The 19,428-nt window shown below is 40.4% G+C and overlaps 2 protein-coding genes across 3 annotated transcripts in view; both read right to left on the bottom strand.

Moving 5' to 3' along the window:
• The window catches only part of LOC135219806 (glycosylated lysosomal membrane protein A-like), a 112,463-nt gene extending 104,859 nt beyond the window's left edge, over window positions 1-7,604 (bottom strand). The window contains exon 1 of one of the 2 annotated variants that reach the window (XR_010315514.1): window positions 7,411-7,604. Coding sequence is in view for 1 of the 2 variants with exons in the window: in XM_064256890.1 (XP_064112960.1) it covers window positions 7,411-7,494 (84 nt within the window). In the remaining variant the exon portion in view is untranslated. The remainder of the gene's footprint in view (window positions 1-7,410) is intronic. The other variant, XM_064256890.1, reaches the window with a different exon arrangement.
• Window positions 7,605-12,217: 4,613 nt separating this feature from the next.
• The window catches only part of LOC135219807 (sodium/mannose cotransporter SLC5A10-like), a 42,643-nt gene continuing 35,432 nt past the window's right edge, over window positions 12,218-19,428 (bottom strand). Inside the window, exons 9-14 of the mRNA XM_064256891.1 lie at window positions 17,984-18,098; window positions 17,643-17,733; window positions 14,611-14,753; window positions 14,195-14,339; window positions 13,929-14,076; window positions 12,218-13,283 (exon numbers count right to left, since the gene is read on the bottom strand). Of these exons, the coding sequence (XP_064112961.1) occupies window positions 13,217-13,283; window positions 13,929-14,076; window positions 14,195-14,339; window positions 14,611-14,753; window positions 17,643-17,733; window positions 17,984-18,098 (709 nt within the window). The 3' untranslated portion in view covers window positions 12,218-13,216. The remainder of the gene's footprint in view (window positions 13,284-13,928; window positions 14,077-14,194; window positions 14,340-14,610; window positions 14,754-17,642; window positions 17,734-17,983; window positions 18,099-19,428) is intronic.

Raw genomic sequence — 19,428 nt, forward strand, 5'->3', positions numbered from 1 at the left:
TAGATCTGGTCTGTTTGGAAGAGATCTGGGGAAGTCCACTATCCACTCCAGTACCTCTGTGAACCATTCCTGGGCTGGCCAAAATGGGGCTATTAGCGTCAACTTCGTGTTCTTCGAAGCTACGAACTTCCTGAGCACTTACCCCAGGATCTTGAACGGGGGAAAGGCGTATGCGTCCACACCCGACCAATCCAGGAGAAACGCGTCTATTGCGAAGGCTCTCGGATCTTCCACTAGAGAGCAAAAGATCTCTATTCTTTTGGAGAGGAACGTCGCAAACAGGTCTATGTGAGGTCTCCCCCACAGGGACCAAAGACTTCGACACACTTCTTCGTGTAGAGTCCATTCTGTGGGAAGGACCTGATTCCTCCTGCTCAGTCTGTCCGCTCTCACATTCTTGATGCCTTGAACAAATCTTGTGAGGAGAGTTATGCCTCTTTCTTCTGTCCAGGTTAACAGGTGTCTTGTTAACTGAAAGAGGGAGAAAGAGTGCGTGCCTCCTTGCTTGCGTATGTAAGCCAGAGCCGTGGTGTTGTCCGAGTTTATCTGTATCACCTCGCCTCTGACTATCTCTTCGAAGAACTTTAAGGCTAGGTGTATGGCCACTAGTTCCTTGCAATTGATGTGCCAGGACACCTGTTCCTTTGTCCAGGTGCCTGACACCTCCCTTGCTCCTAAACGTCGCTCCCCTCATCCCGACTCCGAAGCGTCGGCATATAACACTTGGTCTGGGTTCTGCAGGGCAAGCGATACGCCTTCGTTCTTTTGAAGAGGAAGGATCCACCACTTCAAATGATCTTTTACCTCTTGTGGAAGCGGGAAGATGTCCGAGAGTTGTCCCGTCTTCCAACTCCACACCCCTTTCAGGAAAAACTGAAGAGGGCGAAGGTGAAGCCTCCCCAGAGAGAAGAACTTTTCTAGTGAGGACAGGGTCCCTAAGAGGCTCAGATAATCCCTCGCTGAACTGTTCTTTTTCTCTAAGAAGCCCGAGATTTTCGACAAACCTCGAGTGATTCTTTCTCGCGAAGGAAATACTCGAAAACCCTGAGAATCCATCTGAATCCCCAGATAGACCAAGCTCTGGCTGGGGATCAGCTGCGACTTCTCGAGGTTCACGAGTAATCCCAGCGATTCTATCATGTTCCATTGTTACTGATAAGTCCTCCAAGCACTGAATCTCCGACTTGGCCCTGATCAGCCAGTCGTCCAAGTAGAGGGAGATGTTTATTCCCTCTAGGTGAAGCCATCTTGCCACATTCGCCATCAGGTTGGTGAATACTTGCGGAGCTGTAGACAGACCGAAGCACAGAGCCCTGAATTGAAAGATCTTGTCTCCTATTACAAAACGAAGATATTTCTTTGACAAATGGTGAATGGGAACGTGGAAATATGCGTCTGCAAGTCCAGAGAGACCATCCAATCTCCTGGACGAAGAGCCGACATACTGAGGCGGACGTTTCCATGCGAAACTTCTTTTTCTGAACAAAGCGATTCAGAGCGCTTACGTCCAGAACTGGTCTCCACCCCCCGATGCCTTTGGTACTAGAAAAAGGCGATTGTATCCCGGGGAGTGTGGATCCTGCACAAGTTCGATGGCCTCTTTTTCCCACATTTGTTCCACCATTTGAAGGAGAGTCTTTCTCATTACCGGGTCTCTGTACCTCGCTGACAGTTCCCGAGGCGTAGATGTTAGGGGAGGGCTGTTCTCGAAGGGGATTACATATCCCTTCTTTAGGACCGACACTGACCAAGGGTTCGGCTCCCCTTTTTGCCCATACTCCTGCAAAGTTCAGGAGTCTGGCGCCACTGGTGCTTGAAGGAGCAACAAGTCATTTGGATTTCTTGAAGGGCCTAAAGGAAGACCTTCCTCTCTTATCAGAGCTCTTCTTTCTGGCAGGGGGACGAGCCGCTGTACCTCCACGAAAGGGCTGCTGAGGAGGACGAGAGTCCTTCTTAATCGCCGACACTACAGGGCGTCCTTTCTTGGACGTTTGTGTTAGTAGGTCTTGTGTCGCCTTCTCAGTTAGCGAGCGAGATATATCCTTCACTAACTGAGAAGGAAACAGATGATCCGATAGATGGGGCGAACAATAAAGCAGTCCTCTGGCTCGGAGAAACCCCTTTCTGATAATAGGGATCCATATACTGATCTCTTTTTCAGGAGACCAGCACCAAAAGGGAAGCCACTTCACCCGAACCGTCCTGTACTGCCTTGTCCATGCAAGACAGGACGCTATGGAGAATCTCTGGGTTTTTAAGAAACTCCGGATCTTTAGATTTGTTGGCCAGAACTCCGAGTGACCAATCCAGAAAGTTGAACACCTCTAAAGTGACAAAAAGTCCTTTAGAAAGTGGTTCAACTCTGAAGTGCTCCACGTCGCTCTGACCGATCCTAAGGAGTGACGTCTAGAGGCCTCCACTAAATTGGAAAAGTCCGCATCTGCAGAGGCAGGTAGAGAAAGACCCATAGTCTCTCCTGTCCCATACCAAATACCTCTCTTTCCATGTAGTTTGGAAGGAGGCATGCAGAATACCGTCTTTCCTAACTCCTTCTTCTTGTCCATCCAAGAATCTAAAGAATGGAGTGCCTTCTTCATCGATACAGCAGGCTTCATTTTCAAAAAGGTCCGAAGATTTCTTTTTGCCGTAGCCGAGCTCGAAAAGAGAGAACGAGGAGAAGGAGGAGAGCCGCCGGACTAAGAGAATCTCCAAATTCTTGAAGCAAATAATGAGGCTAAGACTTTATAACTCGAGAGTCCCTCATTAGCAGGAGGTTCGTCATCAGACAACTCGTCTAACCCTCGATCAGACGAAGGAGAAAGTTCACGTTTGGAGGGAGAGTCCTTCCAAGACCTCCTACGCTCTGAAGGAGAGGAGCTCCTATTTGGAGAAGAGTCATAAATTCCAGAACGAGTCTCCAACTCCTGCCTCCTGGCTCTTGACTCTTGCCTCCTGACTCCTGCCTCCTGACTCCTGACTCCTGGACTCCTGACTCCCTGACTCCTGACTCCGGACTCCTGACTCCTGACTCCTGACTGCCTGACTCCCGACTCCGGACTCCGGACTCCGGACTCCGGACTCCGGATCCGGACTCCTGCCTCCTGCCTCCCTGACTCCTGCCTCTTGGCTCCGGCTCCTGCTCTTGCCTACGGCTCTTGCCTCCTGGCTCCTGCCTGGATGCCTCCACACTCCCTGGCTTTCTTGGCTCCTGGCCTCCCCTGGTTGACTCCTTCACTCCTGGCTTCTCTTGGCTCCTGCCTCCCTGGGTGACTCCTCACTCCTGGCCGGTGGCCAGACGTCTGATAGGTTCATCAGGTTCGTACCGGAAACCTCACCTCGAGTAGGAGTATCGATCCTGGCGGCAGATACCTCCATACGTCTGGAGGATCTTTTGATCGGAAGGGAAGAGTCTTTCCTTCTAGGAGGCTCCTTTGACAGAACTCCTACAAAAGACGAAATCTGCTCTTGCATCGCCATCATGAATCTCTTCGTAACCTCCTCTTTATCCTCTTCGGGAGGAGGGGAAGGAGGAGGGGAGGAGTCCATAGCCTCCACCTCCTGCCTCCTTCTCACTCTGGTTGAAAGAATGGCTCTTCTTGCCTTCTTCACTCCCGAGGGAGACTCCTCAGGGAAGTTTTTCTGGGCTCGAATCAATAGTCGGAGCCTTCACTCCTCTTGAGTGGCCGAGATCGATCTGAATCTCTCCAATCACGTCTCGGAGATGAAGATCCCGACGACGAAAAACACTCACGCAGGACGCTTTTACAATAGCGATCCTTGGCAGTCTGGGGTGTCACAGAAAACCGCCGAAGGGACACCTGATCGGTGGGGATTCTCCACAACCTCCTTTCGGTTTTCGACATTCCTTCTCCTCTGGGCATGTGAGCTTGGAAGAGGTCTAGACCTAGGAGCGTTGCTGAGCCGACCAGATGCCCCCTCCACTACACTGGGGACACTCATATCACTGTCCACTGAATAATCACTAGCCTTACTTGTATGGCAGCCATTTTGTTTTCCATCAACTTGAAGGCTGCTTTTAGATCCGCAAGTTCTTTTGCTGAATCTACAGGTTCTGCAATAGGAGAAGGGGCTGCAATGGAAGGAGAAGTAGCAATACTTACCCTTGGGGAAGATCCCAAGCTAGGAATTAGTTCAGATCTAGAACTACTTAAACTTCTATAAGAAGCCTTCCTCACTCTTTCTCTCTCTAACTTTTTTAAATAATTAGTTAGATTCTTCCATTCGTTCTCACTCAAGTTCTCACATTCCTTACAAGTATTAGTAAAAGAACATTCATACTCCCTGCAACCCTTGCATACCGTGTGAGGGTCTACCGAAGCTTTCGGCAACCTCACCTTACAGCCTACATTCACACAACGTCTCACAACCATTCCAGAGTCAGACATTATTAAAGAAAATTCCAAAATCAAGTCCACAAAACAGTCCACAAAAGCGTATGCCAATCCAACAATCCAGATACGTCACCAAAAGTCGGTCAAGAAGATCAATTGCCGGTGAAAAAAGAAAAACCAATCGAGAGGAACCAACAACAATGTTGATGGCCCGGGCGACAGAAGAATTCTGATTAGAAAACGGGAATGGTTCCTAGTCCTGCCACCCAGGGCAGGGCGGTAGATCACCTGACCTACCGGTAGCGTGGGCTGTTCCTGCGAAATTTGAAATTCTGTCGGAGACGACGGAGTCTATAGCTAAGTATATATCTGGCAGGGAAGTTGAATGTATAAAATGGCTGCATTATGGAGGACAGAAATTCTTTGGCCAGACTTAGAAGCTTGTCTATCCGTTTCTGAGAGGGAGAAGCCCTCAAAATCTTGACTCAGAGTCAGACATTATTAAAGAAAATTCCAAAATCAAGTCCACAAAAGCGTATGCCAATCCAACAATCCAGATACGTCACCAAAAGTCGGTCAAGAAGATCAATTGCCGGTGAAAAAAGAAAAACCAATCGAGAGGAACCAACAACAATGTTGATGGCCCGGGCGACAGTAAGAATTCTGATTAGAAAACGGGAATGGTTCCTAGTCCTGCCACCCAGGGGCTAAAAGGGCGGTAGATCACATGACCTACCGTAGCGTGTGCGCGAAATTTGAAATTCTGTCGGAGACGACGGAGTCTATAGCTAAGTATATATCTGGCAGGGAAGTTGAATGTATAAAATGGCTGCATTATGGAGGACAGAAATTCTTTGGCCAGACTTAGAAGCTTGTCTATCCGTTTCTGAGAGGGAGAAGCCCTCAAAATCTGGGAATTCAAAACAATCCCCAGATAAGTCATGATCTGACAAGGGATTAAATTGGACTTGTCGAAGTTGACATGAATGCCCAACTCGACACAAAGAGACAGAACTATCTCCCTCGACTGGAGACATTTCTCTAGTGTCGTCCTGGACTAGCCAATCGTCCAGATACTGAAGCATCCTTATATTTAACTGATGCAGAATAGCCAAAACAGGAGCCACCACCCAAGAAAAGACCTGTGGAGCAGTGGTGAGGCTGAAACAATGGTATTTAACTGGAAAACTCCCGAATCTGTGAAAAACCGAAGGTAAGGTCTGCTCTTTGGATGGATGGGGATTTGCAGATAAGCATCTTGCAGATCAATGGAAATCACCCAGTCCTCCTTCCTGATGGATGAAAGAACAGTCTGAACCGTCTCTATCCAGAACTTGGGCTTTAGAATGAACTTGTTCAAGACCGGAAGATCTATGATGGGGCGCCAGGCACCCGAGGACTTTAGAACTACAAATACCTATGAGTAAAACCAGGGAGAAGGATGAGCTCGCTCTATGGCATCCTTCTCCAAGAGGGCCGAAAGCTCCTTCTCCAAGGCTTGACCCCTGATTGAGTGACGTGAATAACTGCTGAACTCGACAGGACGATTGGAAAGTGGAGGTCTCAAAACAAAAAAGATCTCGTAACCTACCTTCAGGACCTCCACTACCCAAGCATCCACCGATTTCTCCTGACAAGCTCCTACTGCGGTCTCCGGGTGAGGTAATGACTCCTACTTCCGAAAATTCGTACACACAGACAAGGAAGAAAAAGAAGGACCTCCTGGAGGTTGAGCTCTTCCTCTGCCCTTAAATCCACGCCAAGGACTTCTCCTGCTTTTCAAAGGGCGAGCACCAGAGGAGGAAGCCAAGGTGTCAGAAGCCTTAGATGATGTACTTGGGAGAAACAAGCCAGAAGGAGGAGGTTGTTGGGCTGGAGCAGAAGCTGCAAGTCTTGGCACTAAACTTATGCTTACCCCTTGAAGAAATGGGAGGAAAATCCAAGGAAAAAGCTCTTGATAAAGCATAGAGAGCTTCGGAAGAGGCATCGCCTTGATGTTCTTTCAAAACCTCAGAAAGCACAGACATATCAAAAAGGGAATCGCCAAAAGGAGAAGAGAGCAATAAACTATTTCTTTGCATCTCTGAAACACTGGCCTGCATTTCCAAATGACTCGTGACTGGAGCCCATCTCTAGTGTCAGAGCATGTTAAAGTAGGTACTTTTTAGGAGGGTGGATCCACACACGGCCAAAGCAACACCTTGAGACCTCTAGGCTACTTTCCTCTCGAAGTAGGTAGCTACCTAAGTACTAGGCTACCTAGGAAGTAGTTTTCTCCCAAGCCACAAATTATAGCCTAAGGCCATAGGTAGTAGCCTAGCTACCTACCTAGGTATAGGTAGGCTAGTAATTTCCGATTTTCAGGAAGGTGGTCACGCTAGTATGGTAGAGGCTGGCCATTCGGTATTTTACCCTAGCTTCCTAGTTCATGGTAAATCTGCACATCTGTAAAAGAAAAAAACGACCTTTCCATACGTCTAGGCTGCCAATTAAGACAGATACCTACCTAGTATAGGTACTTAGTACTCTTGTTTTTTTTCATCTGTCCACCCGCCTGTGGTGTTTATGTATGGTAACACTGCGTCCCGGCCTTTAAGTATGTGTAAGTTTTAGGTAAATAAGAGGATATCTGGGTGTACATTTGCAACTGAAAAGTGTTTTAATAATTTACTGTATGCGAAGTACACCGTTAATATTCGAAATAGGATATTATTATTATTGTTGAATGTAAGCTAAATGTAACTAATCTAAAGCCCGGGACGCAGTGTTACCATACGGAAACACCACAGGTGGATGGACAGATGGAAAAAAACAGAGTAGGCCTATACTATAGGCTAGGTAGTACGCCTACCCTAATGCTAAAGTAAGACTTCAACCCGACCTACATTTCAATCTTCGATTGCCTAGTCCTGATTTAATCCCGCGATGCGTTACTATATACCTAGCTATGTACTTAACTGTTCAGGAGGCTGGGATGGCTATCACGAAACAAAAAATAAAATCCGTAGCCAATTGTTTAACTCAAAATAACCTACTACCTTAGGTAGTAATAACTTACGGTTCTAGTTTCATCAGCTTTTGCTACAAATATCCAAAAGGCACAAAGCAACCAGCACTTCCAGTTAAATATCGTTAATAACATCTTTGGTTTTCGTGAGTGACGTCCGACTCACACAGATAACTGAACTAACTAGTACTACCTAATAACAGTTTGCAGTATTATCATTTCTCATCTCTCTTTGAGTCAGCATGACACTTCTTCATCCGATTACCCCAGACGTTGAATGATTATTTTACTCCATGCTGTTTTCTCAGAAAGCATATTATTAGCTCATTCTAAACATGTATTTCATAACATATAAATTATTTCATATGTGTATATTGTTTTGTATTGTGCTCTTACATACTCATCTACATGTAGGTAAGCCAAAGTCAGGGCCGTGGTGTAATTAAAACATTGTTTTTGTTATATAGTCTACCCAACGTATTATCTCTTTCTGTTGGGTAGAATAATTTTACTCGTTTCAATTTCCTTGCTTGTAATGGTTGTATCTATTATTTTTGTTATTCATTTGTTCTTCTTGAATATACCAGTATCTCAGACCATGAATACACATCCCTCGCTGTATTCCCCATGACAGACCTGTGAAGTGATGCTCAGTCCTTTTGCAACTGATGTTAGCATTATTTAACAGTATATTCAGGTTAGATGGTTGTTACTTAATTACCATCATTGATGGTAATTAAGCGGCTGTTGCTCGTGACTTAGCGATGAATTGTCACATAAAAATACATCAAATTTGACTGTGTTGATAATAGTATTAAAATTCTTGTTTGGATATAGCCCGTAGTTCAAGACTGATTACATTCTCTTTTCTACTGAATTTGCTTGTTTTTTTGTTTTTTTTTTTCTGGACCCACTCCTCCAATGAGTAGAAATTAATATAAGTTTCTGGTGTAGGAATCACTAATCCAGTTTTCACCGGTTTTGCAATCTCAAAATGCTCATCTAACTCTTAATATATTCTTCTTAAAGCTTTATTATGAAGTCAACATAAATTTCAAACATATCTCTATTGTCGTATATATCTCCTGGTTCAAGTTCATATAGCAAAACAGATCGCACTAGCCTGGGAACTGTTTGTCACAGGAAATACAAACTTTTGCCCACTTTTGCCCGCCAAATTCAAAAGTATACGTACATATTTTATTTAGAATCTTCAACCTTATCCATTTTCATCCCCTTTTAACCCTAGAAAGTGAGTTAAAAACAACGATCGCTACGCTTCCTCTTCTCTTTAACGTCAAGGACAGATAAAAAGGGTGCGTTCTTGGTGCCATTTCAAGGATTTTAGAATTTTTGTATTCACCAAATAAAGTCCTAGCCAGTGCTGAATTACGAAAATTTTCTTTTATTTTCATTAATAAGATCTCAAATTTCGAGTCTTATTTCCCATTTCCAAAGACTGAATATCTCTGAAACCGCAACAAAGATCGTCCTCTATCTCCTTGTCAAGGAATTTTTGTTTTGTGACCATACCTTGAAGCTGACGTTTATCAGTCCTGCAAAGCAAATGCATTGCTTAATTCACTGGTATATCGAAGTTTTGTTTGTGGCTGATGAGTCACCTCACTTGACATTTTTGTTGCTTCAACCGGAGTGGTGACCATATAACCAATGTTATCCAATTTCTTCGTATCACAGTTTTTTTTTTTTTTTCGTCAAAGACTAACAATCTGGGATTCGAGTCCCCTTGCTTACGTCTGCACGTAGACATCTCTTTTCATAACTTCAATTTTTTGTTTGATGTATTCTCATCATGCATAAATAATGCATGAATATATATATATATAAATATATATATATATATATATATATATATATATATATATATAGATATATATATATATATATAGATATATATATTATATATATAACTATATATATATCTATATATATATATATATATATATATAATATATATATATATACTTGCATTATTTATGTATGATGAGAACACATCAGACCAAAAATTGAAATTATGAAAAGGAGTGTCTACGTGCATACGTAAGCAAGGGGACTTGAATCCCAGATTGTTAGTCTTTGACGAAAAAAAAAAAGAAAAAAAAACTGTGATACGAAGAGATTGGAGAGCATTGGTTATATGGTCACCACTCCGGTTGAAGCAACAAACATTTCACTTAAGTGAGGTGACTCACTTGTCATGTTTGAGAGAGAGAGAGAGAGAGGAGAGAGAGAGGAGAGAGAGATGACGACGAGAGAGAGAGAGAGAGAGATCGAGAGAGAGAGAGAGAGAGAGAAAAGGAGGAGAGAAGAGAGAGAGAGAGAGAGAGAGAGAGAGAGGTTTGAGTATGTGCAATTAGAACTTTTAAAAATTCAAACAGAGATGCAATGCATTACCACCCTAAGACAATTGAACTTATGTTTTAATAATAATACATTTTTATTTACCTATTTGTTAATTTGATAATGTGTCTGTATTTCCCATTCCTTTTGTTACTCCTTTCGAATGATGAATAAAATATTCTTTGGAAGCTTGAATTTCACGTCAGTGGCCCCGGTGGGCTTGTTCCATATGAATTGGATTCATGTTTCGAATAATAATAATAATAATAATAATAATAATAATAATAATAATAATAATAATAATAATAATAATAATAATAATAATAATAATAATAATAATAATAATAATAATACCACACACATGGCTAATAGAATGCCTGAAAATATATGGGGCAGAGGAAAACACCATCAGCTTCCTCAAAAATACAATGCACAACTGGAATACAATACTTTCAAGCTCTGGAATAAGACTAGCAGAGATTAATATCAGGAGAGGGATCTTCCAGGGCGACTCACTGTCCCCACTACTCTTCGTAGTAGCCATGATTCCCATGACAAAAGTACTGCAGAAGATGGATGCTGGGTACCAACTCAAGAAAAGAGGCATCAGAATTAACCATCTGATGTTCATGGACGACATCAAGGTGTATGGTAAAAGCATCAAGGAAATAGATACTCTAATCCAGACTGTAAGGATTGTATCTGGGGACATCAGGATGGAGTTTGGAATAGAAAAATGTGCCTTAGTCAACATACAAAAGGGCAAAGTAACAAGGACTGAAGGGATAAAGCTACCAGATGGGAACAACATCAAACACATAGATGAGACGGTATTCAAATAACTAGGAATAATGGAAGGAGGAGATATAAAACACCAAGAGATGAAGGACACGATCAGGAAAAAATATATGCAGAGACTCAAGGCGATACTCAAGTCAAAACTCAACGCGGGAAATATGACAAAAGCCATAAACACTTGGGCAGTGCCAGTAATCAGATACAGCGCAGGAATAGTGGAATGGACGAAGGCAGAACTTCGCAGCATAGACAAGAAAACGAGGAAACATATGACAATACACAAAGCACTACACCCAAGAGCAAATACGGACAGACTATACATAACACGAAAGGAAGGAGGGAGGGGCCTACTAAGCATAGAGGACTGCGTCAACATCGAGAACAGAGCACTGGGGCAATATCTGAAAACCAGTGAAGACGAGTGGCTCAAGAGTGCATGGGAAGAAGGACTGATAAAAGTAGACGAAGACCCAGAAATATATAGAGACAGGAGAAAGACAAACAGAACAGAGGAATGGCACAACAAACCAATGCACGGACAATACATGAGACAGACTAAAGAATTAGCCAGCGATGACACGTGGCAATGGCTACTGAGGGGAGAGCTAAAGAAGGAAACGAAGGAATGATAACAGCAGCACAAGATCAGGCCCTAAGAACAAGATATATCCAAAGAACGATAGATGGAAATAACATCTCTCCCATATGTCGGAAGTGCAATACGAAAAATGAAACCATAAACCACATAGCATGCGAATGTCCGGCAATTGCACAGAGCCAGTACAAAAAGAGGCATGATTCAGCAGCAAAAGCCCATCACTGGAGCCAGTGCAAGAAACACCAGCTACCTTGCAGTAATAAGTGGTACGAACACCAACCTGAAGGAGCGATAGAAAACGATCAGGCAAAGATCCTCTGGGACTATGGTATCAGAACAGATAGGGTGATACGTGCAAATAGACCAGACGTGACGTTGATTGACAAATCAAAAAGAAAGTATCACTCATTGATGTCGCAATACCATGGGACACCAGAGTTGAAGAGAAAGAGAGGAAAAAAATGGATAAGTATCAAGACCTGAAAATAGAAATAAGAAGGATATGGGATATGCCAGTGGAAACTGTACCCATAATCATAGGAACACTAGGCACAATCCCAAGATCCCTGAAAAGGAATCTGGAAAAACTAGAGGCAGAAGTAGCTCCAGGACTCATGCAGAAGAGTGTGATCCTAGAAACGGCACACATAGTAAGAAAAGTGATGGATTCCTGAGGCAGGATGCAACCCGGAACCCACACTATAAAATACCACCCAGTCGAATTGCAGGACTGTGATAGAAAAAAAAAATAATAATAATAATTAGTCCTCTAACCCGTATCAGCATAATAGCCATATAGTAACAAAACCCAGAGCAATTGTTGTTATGACCGTTTCTAGTTGTTTTCTTGCTAGTACGGTGCGTTGCCAACACCAGAAGGATATGAAGGGGAAATAAGTGAGGAGAACCTGTCAAACCGGGTACGAGTGTCTCTTAATTATGTGACATTTCACACGACTACGAAAGTGACTAAGAAAAAACGCGCCGAGTACATTGTTATTGGACATCAGGCAGGTTTGGCAGGGGAAATGAAATGAACATAAAGTCCAGTGTCCTGGTTCACATAAACAGAGGAAATAAGGAAAAAAATTAAAGGTGTACTAAAAACATAACAAAGAACTCTTTATTATGATAATATAACTTAGATATCGTATCAACAAAAGATGTTCTCCGATGCTAAATCTTATACACTATATTTGACATGTCAACTTATAACAGGACAAGACTTAAAGCTAACAATGCTGTGCGCCATATCAAAGAAACCTGCTTAATGTATACAGCAACATCTTTCCTGATATGACGATTTACAAAATTATTATTTATTGGTCAACCAAAGGTTGACATCTAATTTAGATATTCATACCAAATTCACGTAAAACATGCTAAGATAAAAGGGGTGACAATGCAATAACTGGATATATACAAATAGTTAATACTTAGAGACAATAATTTATAAAATCATTGTTTGCCCACCTAGGAGGAGTTCCGTAGTTTTTAAGGTTTATAGATTTCTAATGTTTTATGCAAAGATGTCACCACGATATAGTAATGATTATATATCGTGGATGTCACCGTCAATCTGAGAGTTTTGCCTAAAAGAACGGAAATGAAGCGTTTGCAGATTTGCGTTCCATCATTACATTCAATCGACTTCCCGCGATTGCTAACTTCCTTACTGAACCTGGCTTATGTTATAACCATTTTCTGTTATCTTGTGCTATTATCTGCAGCTCTTATATGTTCAGTACGAATGCAGTGCCAGACCATCTGATAATCATAAATCATAAGAAGCTGTCACTATATCTCTTAGATAAGATTACATACCCCGTGGTTTTTTCGATATCACTCGTAAAATGTAGTGAAATTATTATACAATAGACATGATTCCCCACTGCTTACGGACACGAATACCTCATAAAGTGCAAATGCCGTATAAAAAGGCCTTTCGGCATCCTTCATTTCTTCTTGTTTTTAGTCATTATGAGTCGGTGACGCCTTGAAACGATTCCCGCTTCCTCTGCTCAGCACGGATTCGTTCGACCTCGCAGCTGATAATGGGAATGATGTGGCATATTTTCTTCTTCCTCGTCTCTCCATTCATTAAGCAAAGAATCCCCACACGAAGGTTGTTAAAGTGAGGCAGATAATTGCGTTGATATTGAGAAAACTGTTGATGATAAAAAAAAATGCAAATCATTAGCTCTTCAACTATTTACAGTGGTGCGTAAATTTACAGCATAATTTACGTCTTCACACTGAGATCCTTAACCTGATTCCTCACACTTCAGTATGCAAATTTAATTCAAAGCTGTTTACAAGAACACTTATGCAATGTCAGTCATAACATCGAGCAAGCATTATTTTCAGTGAGAAGAATATAAACGGCAACATTTCAAAGTACTGTTACTAGTGCAGTCCAAATATTTTAGCTTTTCATAGAGTTAACCTGAAATACTTATTTCTATTTCTGAGATCAGAAATATTACATTTTCAACGGTACGGGATGCGATCTCTTTATTGAACAGAAATTTATATTATTATAGTAATAATTTTCTCCAATTTACTATTTAGAAATAATGGATTTAAACTGAATGCCGTCCAAAAGTATTTCTGATCTTATGTAGAAAAAAAAAAAAGTTGACCACTCGAAAACATAACTGGCCTTTTCAGTTAAATGACTGCATTAAAAGAAAAAAAAAAACTTTTTTGTGCGAATAAAAATGTTATAAGTTATCGGAAAACATACACAATTTCAATTTATGTTCAAGACTTTAACTGCTTGTTGAATTTAACAAACCAGACGCAGACTTACTTCCGCCAGAAAGGGACTTCCTCCAAGAATTTTGCAGCTTCTTCCGCTTGCTGTTCGGGTGAAAGTTCTGGCTCTTTGGTTTCGGTGTCTCTCTTTTTACTGGATGCCCCACACAAGACATTCAAAAGGCGTCTTGGCAGAGGGACGTCTGTTTAAGGTGGAAACAGAATAATTATAACACTGTAGTTATAACTTTCAGAGACGGTTAAAACGAAATCGTTTGTACTCTTTCTCATAATTAGTACAAAGTTTATTCTCTCTCTTACCTTCTTCTTCCTGTTCAAGGGCCATTTCTTGTGATCCTTCAGTGGGGTTTGTACTGATTTTGGATGAATCACTTTTTGGTGAATCAGGTTCCAAAGGAGTCCGAACTCGAGGATCACATCGGGTCCAGAATGTCAGGCGGTAGAGCTGAAAGGGAAAGCAAAGAATGGTATTGCATTTATACAATAACATAAGGATGGCGCAAAAGGAATAATAAGTCTACATATACTACTAGTCCCACATAAATAAATATAAAAAATTAGGACTAGAGTTCGATGTATGTAAATATTTTCACAAAAATGAAAGCACTTATCAAAATTGGAATAGGAATCAATTCCTACGTAAAGACCACAGATAATTGACAGGCAAAAACTTCCATGGCTAGCATGAAAGATAAAGCGCACAACTCTAGACTTACGCATTCGGAGGGGATTGGTGGAGTCATCAGGGATATTCCTATGGTGACTCCGGCAGAAATGAGGAAAAGGAAGCAGCTAAAGTGAAGGAAATGGACGTTTCCTACGACAGCTTTCACAAAGTCCGGCCGGGGGTCAGGCAAGCCTAGGAAAAAGGAAATAACTTGATCAAGACGACTTTCATTTGGAAGAGAAATGATTCACGAAAACAAAATCAGAGGTACCCACTATCCAAACACTGAGTTATCATCGTCCTATTGTTCTTACGTTCGTGAAACTCAAAAGTTTTAATGTCCACGTTCTAAAGCATCTCCTAATTAATCATTAGTATTGTGTCAGCAATATACAGCTGAAATGTAATCTAGCCTGCAAATGTGGTAATTATTTCTTAGAAACTTCAAAACATCTTGAGTCATTTCTTTTCGACATTTTGAAAACACTGAAAGGGCCTGGAATAAGGTTTCATTAGCAGAGACTCTATAATTGCCTTGATTGCTTATCTCCATAAACACTTCTTTTGTATTGTTTTTCAGAGAACCTCTATTTCTGCCTCCTTTCAACTCTCATTTTCTTCAGTGACCATTTTTGGGCCAATTTTTTGTCCCTTACCAATGCAGATGATTTTACGCTTCATCAGTCTTACTGCTTTAGTCTTCACTTTTCTTTGGTGTTTAGTGTGAGCCATATTTAATCTGGTGAAAATTATTAATGCAAACAGGACAGTAGCTCAGAATACAGCAGAAAGAACATGATTTACATCAGTGTTTGAAAAATAAATCACTTTAGCACACCCCATGTTTCAAAATAATAAATAAAAATGTCAAATTCTTTTGTGCTAAATATTGTGACCTGCTCTGAAAGGCTTATGTCAGCTCATGATGTGAGCCTTTCAGAACAGGTTAAGTTTGCCTCCAGGTATAAATCTTTCTCTCCAGTCATTAGCAAGGCTTCAGTAAGGAATTATTTCTCGTTTTACCTCCGGTCATTCTCCTTCAAGAGCTCTGAGGAATCTTACGTGACTTCTCTTGATTTCCCTAAAGCATCTGGTAAGGTTTGTCTCAGGTCTTGCTCAACCGAATTCCCTATTCATGGCTTCACTTCTCTCTATCAACTAATTTCCAGTTTTTCAGAACACCACTTTGTTTCTGTTGCAGCTGAAGGTGCTACATCTGCCATTTCCTCTACTGAGCGGTTTCTCACAAATCTGTGTTTGCATGTAGTATGTACTTTTCTCTTGAGGTTTGCTCTCAATCTCGCCTAGGTTTGTGTAATTCATGCAGATCTGGATAGTACCTCTGTGTGAACAGAAGTAACCTAAATTGTTTCAATGCTTAAAAAAAAAAAGTTTTAACTACTTTTTCTCTATCGACTCATAATATTCATTGTTTTAGAATTGTAAATGCATAGTAATCTGTCTTGGTAGGGACACTTTAGGGGCCTGGATCATTCTATTTCTAAAAAGGTTTTCTAACAACAGTGATCAAGGCTAATTTGCCTACGTCAGTTCTTTTTTTAAAACGATGTGTCCCTCACCAGCCAAAGGTTCCGGATTCGATTGCCGAGGGAACTGGCATTCTTCAGGCAATTCTGTTAAGTCCCACTGGGCCTCTGTGGACCTAAATAGTGAATTAAGTACGAGACATTTAGATGACTGATGCTCCGTAGGCAGGATAGAAAACAGCGCAAGGTTAGCAATCTCATCTCAAAAGACTTGCGGAGAAATGGGATACTAGCATCTTATTCAGGACCATCCGTCTCTTAAGAAAAAAGGAGACTGGTGAAACTATGCATATATTGTATCTTACACATACACAAACAAACACACACACACACATATATGTTTATAATATATTATATATATTATATATATATCTATATATATATATATATATATATATAGATATATATTGGTATATATACATATACATAATATATATATATATATAATACATATAGAATAGGAATAAATATATATAGATATATATATATATATATATATACATATATATATACATGAGAAATGTCTTGAATTTAAGGAAATTTTCTTCCCTGTTTTTCGGGGTCCAAAGGCTGTCTTTATTTATTAGAGATGAATAATAAGTTCTTAAAGAATCCCATTTGATCCTTCGCTGGGAGTGACTTTTCTCATGCCTCCTTTAAATCAGCATAAATGCCGTGTCATTCTGGAATGTCTGCAAGTGTTTTACGCATGCTGTATGGGTTCCCTCTCAAAGAAAATGGTTTGATTTGTAAATAATGAATATTTTCAAAACCAATGTTTCTAAAATGAAACCAAGCAGCAAGACAATTAAATTTGATAATGAATGCGTGCTTTCATATATTTAACTTGGAGATTATATGACGAATCTGCAGCTTAATTTAGTGGCACTCAGCTTACGAAAACCAGCACAATCATTTGCTTTGGCTTTGAAAGACTATGAATTGCAAACAAATACTCATAACAGATAAAGAGCGATAACAATGCAAAGGAGACAGCGCAGTCTGAACACTGGGTGGATCCACACAAATTTCATGGGGTCCCCACCACCAATTTTCCATATATATATATATATATATATATATATATATGTGTGTGTGTGTGTGTGTGTGTGTGTGTGTGTGTGTGTGTGTGTGTGTGTGTAGTATATATGAAGTATTTCTGTCGTATCATAGTAAAATATATTTTCTTCGGCATATTCATTATTTAAGTAGAAGTACGAAATGGACAGCAATCACCTGTTCTATCAGGAAATACCGAATTCATTAGTGTCATCATTACGATTATTGTTATCATTATTAATATATTGTTATCAATTGTTCTTAAATTCTTATTATTATTTCTATAATTAATTTTTTTATGTTTTTTCTATTTTTATATTTCTCATGTTATTATCTTCTAAATCTTGAATATAATTATTTTGGCATTATTTTTCATGGGGGCACGTGTCCAGCTGGCACCCCTCCCCACCTCTGGATTCGCTAGTGAGCACAGATCGCCTGGCTGGAAAAAGTGACAACGTATACGACCACCCACCTGAGCCGCAGGGGGGAACAACGTACGAAAACTGGACGACGAATCGCAGCATTCCAATAGCTAAGCCCACCATCAGACCCCAGAAGGCACCCTGAATAAAAACATATAATAAGGCATACGTTAATTACATAAAGAGTTGTTATTGGCAATCATAATTAAAGAATGAAAGTACCCAATGATATGACTTCAATTACAAATGTCATCTATTTTTTTTCAGTTTGGTTTGCATGACACATCCGAGTTATCATTAAACCAACAGTTACTATAAAGTCTGGATAGACCAATAAATATCAGGTCTAAAAGATAATTGAGGACATTTTCACGAGCAGCAACTTGCTTACCGGTTCATTGGTTCTCTCCCAAAACATGGCGAGAAGGTAGACTGCGCAGATTGGTGGAGCCAGGAAGGAAGAAATTGCCTGGATATAATCAAACAGCTGTGAACTCCCTAAGGATCTGTAAGGACAGAACAAAAGATCAATCTTATAACTAATCTCAAACGGAATAAGGATCCAGAGTTCTTATACCCCAGAAAAAACATCATAGCTCGGTACTAAAGTTCAGATACTTTTGAATGTACTACATAGTCACAATGATGATTTCACATAGTCAAGTCGGATAAACGTAATCGATTGATTAGACAAAATATTCACACATAAAAACAAATTTTTTCACAGGTCAATGATTAAGAAAATCTCATTTACAGAAAGGAAAAATTGAGTCAAATAAAACTGTCTGAAGGATAACAGAAAGTTATGTATTTGAGCATATTAAAAAAGGATACAGGATGCCTCTAGGTTTACATGATCTAAGGATGATTTTGTAGTCCTTGTCACATTTGCTGTCTTTCAGAGTACAGAGTGAATCCAACACCTCGGAATACAGAGGTCTGTATTCTATTTACGAAACGATCTTAGGATGTTTCATCTAAAACTTACAGGGTAACTTGAATTTCACGTATTAATTATTCCTCTAGTTCCGTGATATCAAATTATACCAATCTTCCCTGTTATGAATAGTTTAGTAATAAATATAGTTACTGATCAGGGCCATATTAGCTATTCCGGATTTTACGAGCTTTATCAAGAATGTCACAGATAGTCAAAAACGAGCAAAAACTTATCCAACATTCATAGTGATCCTCAGAATTTAATCAGTTCTAAGATAACAGGTTTTGGGAAGGTTATCGATAAAAGATTACAAAAGCGATAAGGCCGATTATCAAAACAAACAATATTCAGAAGTATCATATTGACGACGTGTTTATAGCTTACAATCATCTGTTGTATTGACCTTATGGAGAGGCGTTGTGTCATACAAAGCAACCGGGATATGAGAGCAAGAGACACTAGCACCTGAATAGTTTGTCCTCAAGGCCTTTTATTATCACTCAAAACTTTTATGTATCAAAATGCCCTGAATGCATAAGTAAGTGATTAGAATAACTCCTGGTTTTGATAACGTTAGGCAGCTCATTAAAGAAAAGGCCAAATTTGACGTTCAATAATTCCAATAAGCTTCTAACACAATGCTGAAAAGCAATCACTAAAAGTAAAAGCCAAAAAGAAGACCCCTGTAAAACAAATATTTTGAGGTGACAGTCTCTATAACTAATGACCACACTGGAACACTTTTTTACACATTACCTAGTACAGTCTCCTCTACGTAAGCATTTGGATCCATATATGTCTTATGAAGACTAAAATTACATGTAGAAAAAAATTACAACAGATTTAACTCAACTGCAAAAACTTAAAGTGATGACATCTCGTAAGGTAGCCTCGGA

Source organism: Macrobrachium nipponense, chromosome 1, assembly GCF_015104395.2.
Source record: "Macrobrachium nipponense isolate FS-2020 chromosome 1, ASM1510439v2, whole genome shotgun sequence".
NCBI classification, from domain to species: domain Eukaryota; kingdom Metazoa; phylum Arthropoda; class Malacostraca; order Decapoda; family Palaemonidae; genus Macrobrachium; species Macrobrachium nipponense.